Source organism: Seriola lalandi, unplaced genomic scaffold (genome assembly GCF_002814215.2).
Source record: "Seriola lalandi dorsalis isolate HSWRI2012SDOR001 ecotype SW California unplaced genomic scaffold, Sedor1 jcf7180002054744, whole genome shotgun sequence".
NCBI classification, from domain to species: Eukaryota; Metazoa; Chordata; class Actinopteri; order Carangiformes; family Carangidae; genus Seriola; species Seriola lalandi.
In genome coordinates this window covers 140,825-151,727 of record NW_019525297.1, presented here as the reverse complement: position 1 = coordinate 151,727, position 10,903 = coordinate 140,825, and the positions used below count along the sequence as shown (strand labels likewise).

Below are 10,903 nucleotides of genomic sequence, written 5' to 3'. Positions count from 1 at the left end.
GCTACATTTCCTCTCGGTGTGAGCAGCTTGCTGAGCTATAAGACTTTCTTTTCCACAAAAGAAGCTCCCTGGTTGCACGTTAAATACACAGCAGACTTCTTTTTTCTTCAACCTAAGTTACAGGATAAAATAGGCCTATAATGTCACTATTAAGGGACTGGTGTTTGAAATAGTTTTAGATCATCAAGGAATCAGCAACATTCACCGATTTGAATAAGAGTAAAAATAAATAAATGTTATGGTGAGGAGAGAAATGGGTGAATTATGCCTGTGACGAGAATCTGTTTCCTGTTTTTTTTTAGGATCTTAAATGCATTCAGTCGCCGCGCTACTTTCAATCAAAATGTAAGAAATAAGCATTTAATACACACCTTTCAGCTTGATATTGAAGAGGCCAGCTCCCTCTGAGGGGTTTCCGAAATCAGCATGGAGGCAGATGAGCAGCAGCATCCTGCAGCACAGACACACGATGAGCGCTTAAATCCCACAAAATGTGTCCCATGTGTTGGTCTGAGCTATAGCAGCAGAGTTCAGAATATGACTGAAAATGTCTGCTTTATTTCCCCTCTTTATAGCTGATGGAAAAAAATGTAGATTATTAGCATAAATGTTTACTCCTCATTACGCTGATGACATTGTGCACTCGAGATCTTGGTAATCTTTGGGGGAAATTATGAGTAATTTTTTAAAATTTAAAGCAGCAGTTACCATGCAATTCAGGCTAATTCTGCGTAGGCTCCACACGGATATAATTATCGTTGAGTCAAGATGTTAGGCTAAAAACTATGCATTGATATTCCCATTTATTATGTACATACAACTTTGACAATGTTGATGCTTGAAATAGCGGGAAATTGTCTTGTGTAAAAATTACACCCCATATTAGGACATCTAAAATTGCGAAGAATTATATAGTAATTGCAGGCTTTCAGATTTGAAAGCCAGAATGCTCAAACCAGAGCAAATGTGGATGAAATTACAGATCAGGGTATAAATTAGGAGGGTATGGCATTTACAAGTTGCCTAGAGAAATGCAAAAGTATAAACCACAGCAGCTCTAATCCATGAATGAAGTCACATGGAGAATCCAGAAATCCTATTTTATTTTTTAGGAACAAATCAATATATATTGTAAAATAATTTACTTAAGTATTATTTAGGAATCTGTGCTGATTACTTCAAAACTGGTGTGTAAGTGAGACCACATAAGTGAATGGTGGGGAAAAAAAACAGCTAATATTGTCATTTAAATCCATGGTGATCATGCAGACCTGCCATGATCATACTCTGTACAATAACAGTATAGACAATTTAACTCAACAGAGGTCCACCCAAAGGCGTATAGGCCTGTATACATGTACATGTAATGTTGTGTTGGTGCACAGCACAGACCTGCTGCATGCCTAGGATGTGATCCTGTCAGCCCCAGGGAGGGAGGAGGCCACCATCATGGAGATATAGCAACCGCTGACAAGCTACAGTCCTAATTATGTACAAGGAAACGATCCCACTTTATGGCCCGTGGTCGTTTGAAGGGAAGCGTGGGACAGACAGAGATGATCTTGAATGAGAACTAAGTGATATCATTGTGTAATAATAACAAGACCCCCACTATCTATCTATCTATCTATCTATCTATCTATCTATCTATCTATCTATCTATCTATCTATCTATCTATCTATCTATCTATCTATCTCATAAAGGTTTTCCTGGCTGCAATAAATTTAGTTTTTGACGTGTGCTTGTGTTCCCCGTGTAGCCTACAGGCACTACATGAGCCACATTAATAGTAATGTAGGTCAATCTGCTCGTCTTCAGAGATCACAGACTTTACTTGTGAGACGTGAGAAATGTTTCCATGATGTTGTTGCCCCAGGCTGTCTTGGACCAAGTTCCTCTCTGTTTTTCTCTTGTTAGGCTGACTTCATAAAACGTCTGGAAAGCGGCTCTCCGACTCCAGAGAGTCTGAGGATCCTGTGCTCATTCATACCCACCCTCATCGTCCCCTCTAGCATGCCAAGGCGTGTTGTTGTGTTGCCTCCCCCTCAGCTCAACCTGCGCCCCGGGCCTCCGCCTGCCCGCCTGCTTGCCTGAGCCCCGGCTCGGCTAATCATCTTCTGACGGAACCGGATAAAATGAACGTAACCCGACACAGTTGAGGAATTATCTTAAACTTGTCCACGCTTGTGATAGCACCCTAATACGCTCGTGCTATTATTGAATTACTGAAAATAAGAAATAACCTTTAATCAGTGTAACCTTTAAAGTAACCTGGGCCTAAACGTCCAGCTAGCTTAAAGTACAACGATCCTGACTAACTTAGCTTACAGCTAATTCTCGGTGGTTGCTAAGGAACACAACTGGCAGTTAGCATAACATGCTAGGTTATTAATTTTTGTAGGAGCTACAGTCTAGTCTTTTTCGACAATTTTCAGTTAAAATACGGGTAAGTACAATATAAAAGCTATACTGAATCACTGTAAGGTGTTTGTGGCAGATAGAGACATTCATTCCCATAACTGGTTTAATGTGTAATGCTAACATCATTCATTTTCATTTAATTTCATTTTCTGAAATAAAGCAATTTCTAAAGTGGACCATTGCTTTTCAAAAAAATCACATACCTAAATTGCTGTGAAATAAAATAGGCTGAAATATGTCAAATAGGCTAAAATTAGATAAAAAATAGTCCCCATGAAGGTATAGTTATTTGTTTTCAGGACCGTTGCAGAAGAAAGATAACCTAACAAATTATCCTCAGTCACACAGTGTTTGAAAAGAAAAGGAGAAATGCATTACTGGGAAAACGTTTTTGGAAAGAAAAAGAGGAATGCATAGGCTATGCACAGAAAACATTTTTATTTAAATAATGCCTGGCCATATATGGAACACTGCTAAAATAAATAAGACAAAAATACAATTAAGTGTGATACAAGTAAATCAGAGGGTAGGACAATCAGTAGCTTACGGTGGATAATGGATTTGCACCAATAGCCTAAAAAAAGTCAAAGCGTCATGGGCTATCAAAAAGCTGTGGTAAAATATTTACAAACGTGAATTCATACAGTTACCCCCGAATATATTCAAACCAACTAATGACATTAGGAATGGATAAAGGTAAGCTGTTTTTATCGCACAACAAAATGAGGTCATATTGAAAAAGGCACGATACAGTTAACTTGTGCTACATTTGTGACAGGTTGTCCTGCGATGAATGCTTTATTTTGCAGCAATGGCAAAAAAGTGACGTCCGCGTAAAAGTGGGCTTGCGCCCAGGCTGTGATTGCTTTGGGTAATAGTGGTTCATTCATCCCTCGACATAAACAAAATAAATAAATACAAAAATAACTGTAGAAATCTGTGTCTACCATTTGCCAGCACAAAAACTGGCAAGGTCCATGAACCTGTCTGGCTCCATTAACTTCTCCTAGAAGTTCGCATGGCGCGCACACGAGGTCTGTAAAATGAAGGTATTGGCATTTTTCTTTTTTCACCAGTATTGTCCGATTTATACCCGATGTTTTTTTTTTTTTTCAGAATATCGTCCCAGCGCTTATGGCGGAGTTGTGGTGGTGCTGGACCAGAGGAGGCTGCAAATGCGTGGTAGAGTTCGTGGTTGAGTACCAGGAGTAGTTTGCCAAAAACGATGAAGGCGCAGTCGTGTTGGGAGGGCTGCTGCTCTGAGGTAAACTGGAGTTGACACTGTTCATTCTTTGAGTCTGTGGAAAGTCCCAGGCAGTAGTTGGCGGAGAAGTGCAGGGGGGAGATTCACTGGAAGCAACATGTTGCTCTGGGGGGATTTCGCCACTTTTCCACAACTTCTTGAACTTGGAGCGACGGTTTTGGAACCAGATTTTGACCTGAAAAAGAAGCAGATATAAGCATAAAATTGATTAACTGATATTTTTGGCTCAAATTCCTATTTGACACTTTTAATATCTTTTCATATTAGACATAAAATGGATATTTGACAGTGTATGACCACACCACAAATGTACCCACCTGTGTTTGCGTAAGGCCCAGCGAGGCTGCCAGCTCGGCCCGTTCTGGTAGAGCCAAATACTGCGTCTTTTGAAACCTCCGCTGAAGTGCAGCCAGTTGGAAGCTGGAATAAATGGTTCGAGGTTTCCTAACCTTCTTTGGTTTTCCATTAACCATCCGAATTTCTGGCTCGCTCTCTTCTTTCTCTGAAAGAACATTCAAATGCAATTGATGTTAATGCATTAGGGGTTTTGCAAATTTTCAGTGTTACAGAACTGTTACGCATTTTTCACGGACGTCAGTTTGTGTTTGTCTTGTGTATGTCAACGCCTTATAGATCTAATCAGTTTGATTTGACCAGATTTTAATGTTATTGTGCAGAGGAAAAAATCAGCAGAATTTTGGTGAGTTGTGTAATATAAAATAACTGAACTTCTCTGTATGACAGTTAAGTGTCTAAACATTTTTGACCAGATAATAATTATCATGTCAGTTAAGTGCAATGCATGATTCAACTTGTTCCTCAGACATTTCATGCCATAAGCAAGTTTTGAAGTCTGGTCTCAACAAAAGCAAGTGAATTCACTTAAATGCATTAAAACAGCTAATAGCTTTCTTACCTGTATCGACCGGAGTAGGAGAGGAGTTGGAGCCGTAGGAGCTGTATGCACCATAAGATGAGTTGAAACCAAGGTCGTAAGATTTCGCATTATATGGCACAGTGCTCGTAGCGCTGCCGTGGTACTGGTAAGAGCCGAGTTGGCCAAATGGAGACCCTGCGCAATGGCCAGGCTGCTGGCTGTTGTAATAGCTGCTGTCCGTCGCCGTGGACACTGGCAGAGTCGGGGACTCCTGCGATTTGTGCAAGCTGTGGTAATTGCTTGAGGTAATCTGGTTCGAATGCATATCAGTATTTAAGTTCTCAAAAACCCCAGTCATCTTCGAGTTGGAGCGGAGCAGTGTCGTAACCTATGCGCAAAAATCGCAAAATTGCGAAACTGCAAGCTGAAAACACGACTCAAATCATGGACTGATGACCCCTTTTCGTGAATCAAAACGCATCCCCGTGTAAACTGTGGCAAAATCAGCGGAAGGTGTGTCCCTCTCACAGTGGCCTGTGATTATCTGCTACGGTTGGTGGTGGGAGCGCATTTATGAGAGAGTGAGAGGGAGAGAGCTACTGTGTCTGAGGCAACCAATGAGTAAGGGCTGCACCACTGACTACTCCCCACCGCGTCCTCCCTCCATTATTTGTTCAGGTCTGTCTGTCCCGGTTGTCTGCAGAGACTTTTCCATCTAAGCATCTCAATAGAACCACAGAAAGATACCGTGACCAAACCTGCAGACCAAACAGGTCTGGTCTTCATCCAGTAACACAGACTGAGTGATTCATCCTTGTACATAATCATCCATAAAGCTAGAGAAGATATATGTGACTTTAACATATGGATAAAATGTACTATACGTCAGAAAAGGCTGCATTAAGTTGGCGAAACAAATTAGTTTTCAGTGGCTTTGCGGTTTGCGGTTAGCCATCGACATCTGAATTTTACGGTTGTTAGTATGGCAGATTTACATCAGTTCTCAGTGCAAGCTTTGGTGGAATCACAGGCTTTTTTGATGTAAATTTGATTAAAATATTGTCTTAAAAACTATGTGACACTAACAGACCGAGGCAGAACCACACACAGAGTTCGGTGAAAGGGGGTCTCAAGGTGTTGATAGGAAATCAAATCCGTGGATGAGGCTGACGGTTGTGTTGGTGACGAAAAGAGAAAACTACAGCACCCCCAGGTGCTAGAAATATGACTTACAGCCCCTTCCCGTGGTTATTTTCTTTTGTCTGCCTTTGTTGTATAAGAAAGGAAAAGATTTAACTGCTATAGAAACCAACTTCCTTCAGTCACCACGTGAAGAGTTTTACAGTTGTGTGTTTTATCACTGCAACTTAACGTGGAGTCCAGAGTGTTGGTCGTTCTACATCATGATGGGTTGTCCTCCTGGAGACCAGAAGTTGATGTGATGGCAGATATGTTGAAGTGCCTGTGTCCATCGCCACAAGATGGCAGCATAGTTCCTTTTATTAATACAACAGAGGCTTACTCAGTTATTGTAATGCCACTGTATCCGAATACTGTCTTTATGAAGCTTACCTGTCAGAGACAGATGGTTTGGATTTGCTGGTATATTGTCCCCAGTATTTGCCCATTACAAAATAACTCACTACATTCACAAATATCATTAGTCTTAAATTGATACCCAGAATTGTCATGATCTGCCCCATTATGACTTTGTATGGAATTTATGTTTTGACTTTTGTTTATTTCCTGTTTTATTTTGAAATAACTTAACTTGTGTTTGTTTTCCGCTTCTGTGATCGTCTGCCCCTCCCTAATGTGTTTCACCTGTGTCCTGTCGTCCCTACGTCCCCTTAGTATTAGCTGTCTTTCCCTCTATCTATGTCAGTTTGTTTGTTAAGTCCCTTTTGTCCCATCTACCCCCTTATGTGTTGTCTGCATATGGGCCCAGTTTTCCTGCAAGTGTGACAAGAATAAGATTTTACATAATAGCTTTCCCAAAGTTTCAACAAATAGCAGGCTATGTGTTGACAGGCTGCTGTACTGGATTACATTATGTTGTCCAGGTGTTGTCCATAATGCATCCTCCTCTTATACATACAGTGAGGGAATGCAAAAGCCCTGCCTTGCCTGCTGGAAGTGCCACATCCCCTTTAAATAGGAACATTTCATAAATCTTTAAGATAAGGTGATAGTTCAGGGGTGGTTAAAGGGATGAGACAGGGGCTGAATCATTGATTTATACAAACAAATTTCTTTAATATAACAAAAATCGCATTTAATGCAATGGGACTTCGCTCCTTTCAAGCAAATAAATGAACAAGTTGATGAAATTTCACTTAAAGGTTTTTTTAGTGATTAAGTATTGCGGCACAAGTTAAGGTACTCCCAAGAGACGCATTCTAAATTTGTGGTCAAAATCAACACACAAACAGCTGAAATACCCCAACCTTTACCTAGTAAAGGTCTAGCTCCAAAAATGTTGGATCTTAGAATTCCAATAATACAACTCAATAGTGTCTTTTATTAGACCCTCATCATTCACTTTGATCTATTTCATGTTCCACAAGTTGATAAGTTTATAAGTTTTCCCTGGCTCCTCTGCAGCAGGACCCCTAGTTCCGTACAGGGAGGCTCTTCTGTCTGCTCATTGTTTTCCTGTAAAGCAAGCAATCCTCTCCCATCATGGGCCAATGGGGCTGTATGTGCTCGTTAGTGGAGAATAGTCTCTGTATTCAGATTCCTGGGATTAGAACCAGAACATGCAAAAATTCTCCAGTCAGAGTCACATAGAAGTTAATGGAAGTCATGCAAGCAATTATCTTTTCTAATTAGGATTCTTTTCATTTTCTTTGATGGCTGGTGACTTTGGAAATTGTGAAAGCATTTTTCATTACCGTTTTCTGGAAAAAAATCTTTTCTTTATATGACCTTTTGTGCAAACTTCTTCCCATGCAGTTGAGAGAGCTTGAGTGTAAATATTCAGTTATTTCATGAAGAAAATGTAAACGGCTTCAAAGTCTATTGAAAGAACAATGAGGTTCCTCAGAAGAGTGCACAGGTCATCATTTTTAGATAGTGGTCAGGGAGGATTTCACAACATAGTTCGACAATCTCAGAATTCGTAGTCAACATTAGGATGTGCCAAAACATTCATAAGCAGCACAGACCGCAGGGTTACACCTGGACAACATATCTTAAATCAAATCTTTTCTTTCAGCCATTGAAGTAGATTGTACTTATTGCTGCTCATTTCCTTGCGCCATCAAACGTTTTCCTGTTGCCATGGTAGTCATGTCCAGTTAGATGATTATAATTTTAATGTTAATTATTTTCCCCCGTGTTGCAGTTGCAGAGCAGCTGGTATTGTAGCACCCCAGTGTTCAATGACATGGAAATTATGCCAAATGACAGGTCACAGATGTAAGCAGATTTCACCATGCATTCCAAATGACCATTTATACAGGAACTTCTCCTGACTTGGCCCTTAGTACACCATTCACACAATTTAAATTGTACAGTATATGTATTCAATATCTTTCTTTCCAGTTCCTATTGTCTCACCTTTCTTTGTTTGGTATAGGTAAAAAAAAAAAAAAAAAAAAAAAAAAAAAAAAAAAAAAAAAAGAACAACTACACTGCCCTGTAGATAAAAGAAGCATTTCTCCTTGTCTTTTGCTTTGCTTTAAATAGTTTAGCCTATAATGCTTATTAAAATTCTCATCCATCATTTAATATTTCTTGAATGCAGTTGGCAAGTTGCCTCACATTATTATATATGATATAACAATTACGATTACATATTATCAGTTTGGTTTTAATCACATAGAATTCAACAGGCTTGTAACTTGCAATGTGTAATCCCTCATGTACTGAAATTTTGCTTTATGTTTTTCCATGTTTAATTATTTACTCATTCTAACTGAGCAGCCTCAGATACAACAAAACGGTCTGTTCTCTTTCTCCTTTTGTAATAATCTAAACAAGACAAAAATAATTGACTTTGTGTGTCTTAAGACAACACACTATGTGTTATAACATAATATTCCTTTGTGTTAACATATTCCAAAGAAAGTATGTCTGAGACCTCATATTAGAGACATTCTTGTTATGTACAGTTTATATGATCTCTATAATTATACTGTAGCCTATTTCAATCAACGCTGGATTACAGTCTATACACCGAAGAAGAGAAAATGTGCTCATAAAATAGCAAAACGCTGGCTGATATTGACATTTTGTCATGAGGAATCAAAGTGCACAAAACAGGAAGTCACTGAAAAATAACAACCCTGACATTTTGAGGGGTTATTGATCTTGAATATCTGTTGTCTTGTTTTTTTGTTGTTGCAGAAGCTCAAAAGGATATCTTTTCAATGACATATCACAAAGTGAGCTTTAAGAAACATTGATAGAAGTCAAGGCTCAATGAAGCAGAAGAAATCAACATAGCACTCCATGATCACACAGTGTCTTCTGTCTGTTTATATTGGAAATGACCCAGTACAAAACTTATAGTACAGTTCGCAATACACAACACTGAATATTAACCTATTGCTATTGATTTCAGGAAATGGTCTGAAATTCTAAATAGACCAGGAGAGATGTTCATTATAGTGCATTCTGGATAATCCATTACATTCAGAACAATGATAATGATGATGATGTTTTAATGATCTCTGCAGGACAATTGATAGAAGTTGACAAGATGCTGACAGTGCATACACTACACAGTCACATCCCACAAAGATTTCATGCAAATAGTGTTCTGCAGCTTTTGGTTTTCAGGATGAAAGTCTTGTCTGCTCTTTGTTTAGTGTGGTTGGAGTCTCTATGAGTAGCCACATGGAAGGAGGTCACTGGTCCTGAATAGAGGACACCACAGATTCTGAAAACTAATACCTAAGGATGGCTGTCTTTGGTGCTTGGTGTTCCATATTTTACAAGCAATATTGATATACTATTAGATTTTTTAAATAAATGTACCCAAATAAAAAGAAGTAGACTTTTCCAGACTTAAGTATACTAATGGCACATAAAGTAGGGGAAATGTTTGAGTATATTTTTCTATAACTTTAAATACATCTTAAATTGTGCTTTAAGTTAAATTTTATTTTATTTTTAGTATGCAGAAGTTGATAATAAATGTTATATTCAAGCATATATTAAGTACAACTTAAGTGGTTTCAATTGAACACAACTTAATGTATACTAACCTTGAATACATATAAAGTATATTGAGATACATTTTTTTAAAACTTGGGTGTGAGAAACAGGTCTAAGATGTTTTTCATTATGTACTGTACTCAGGGTCAACAGCCCCAGCAATGGTCCTGTTGTGTTTAGTGCAGGCAGGTTTCTGGCTCAGTAGAGTGATTTGGCTGTTGGTGGATTCTCTTCACTGACCTCCTGCTGGGTCTACTGGAGCATTCATCACCTTGGCAACTCACCCTTTTAGTCAAATCATGTTAAGCAATTTTTTCAGCTTTGGCTTAAATGTTTAAATACCTCTATGAAATGCTTTCGAACAAACCAATGCAACAGTAGGTGGTTTATTTGTTTTTCCATTGTTTCCAAATGTTTTTAAACTCAAGATACAGAGTCAGCAACTAAAAACTTCTGCTGTGTCTGTATACATTTACCTCCTGTGCCTCTTGCAAACATGGAAATGATCAACCAACTGTTTCTTGACCTCTCAGTTTAAAAGGTTGAGCCTGTTCTGCAGGGCTCCGGACACGAGTGGAGTTTAGGTTGGAAACCTTAAGCAGGGTGTTCATGATTGAGCATGTGTTTCCTTAGAATTAGTCATGGTGGCTTTTCCCCTGACGAGAAGTTATTTTTAACAACAAAGGCTTTAATGACGAGTGCTGCTAGACAATAACAATTGGAAGGAAGTTTTCAGTTTGGAGCTTGTAACAGATGTAAAGTTAATGTTTGATGCTTCACAATGGGACAATCTGTGTTAAAGATCAGTGTTATGCTTGATCTTAGCTACAATCCACTGAAAAAATATATTTTAGACTACAATATTTAATGTACCCAAAGAGACAGGCATAGCAGAATTGATCTGGCCATTGCTGAAAGCCCCTTCAATTTATTTTTATGCTTTTTAAGATTCTTAAGATTCATTGTCGTCAGCAGGTTGGGAAAGTTCTAAAGCTTCTTTCCATTGTGAAAAAACATAAAAAAATTCAACTGAAATAATTCAATATCTTATTTCCTCATGTGAAAACTCAACATTCTTGTTAGTTCTTCATGAGAATCAGATTATTTTGAAAAATGTGGTTTTCACAAAATAAGAAAGTCCCAATTCACATAAAATGCCTGTCTACTGTATAACATG

The 10,903-nt window shown here is 38.6% G+C and overlaps 1 protein-coding gene and 1 long non-coding RNA gene across 2 annotated transcripts in view; both read right to left on the bottom strand.

Annotated features, from left to right (window-relative positions):
• Nucleotides 1–569, bottom strand: part of LOC147818061 (uncharacterized) — a 16,199-nt gene extending 15,630 nt beyond the window's left edge. Inside the window, exon 1 of the long non-coding RNA XR_015438358.1 lies at nucleotides 372–569. This is a non-coding gene — a long non-coding RNA (uncharacterized LOC147818061). The remainder of the gene's footprint in view (nucleotides 1–371) is intronic.
• A 2,272-nt stretch (nucleotides 570–2,841) lies between these two features.
• On the bottom strand, nucleotides 2,842–5,116 carry dlx2a (distal-less homeobox 2a). Its single transcript, XM_023424570.2, has 3 exons — nucleotides 4,603–5,116; nucleotides 4,004–4,188; nucleotides 2,842–3,861 (listed from the first exon to the last, which is right to left on the bottom strand). The coding sequence occupies exons 1-3, from the start codon at nucleotides 4,919–4,921 to the stop codon at nucleotides 3,535–3,537; spliced, it is 831 nt and encodes a 276-aa protein (XP_023280338.1). The 5' UTR covers nucleotides 4,922–5,116; the 3' UTR covers nucleotides 2,842–3,534.
• Between the last annotated feature and the right edge of the window lie 5,787 nt (nucleotides 5,117–10,903).

What these genes read in the sequence shown, in the direction of transcription:
- dlx2a (XM_023424570.2), bottom strand. Translation starts at nt 4,921, where the DNA reads ATGACTGGGGTTTTTGAGAACTTAAATACTGATATGCATTCGAACCAG. An exon ending in TCCTACTCCGGTCGATACAG is followed by an intron (nt 4,189 to 4,602) that starts GTAAGAAAGCTA and finishes ATGTTCTTTCAG; the next exon opens with AGAAAGAAGAGAGCGAGCCA. An exon ending in TGGGCCTTACGCAAACACAG is followed by an intron (nt 3,862 to 4,003) that starts GTGGGTACATTT and finishes CTTCTTTTTCAG; the next exon opens with GTCAAAATCTGGTTCCAAAA.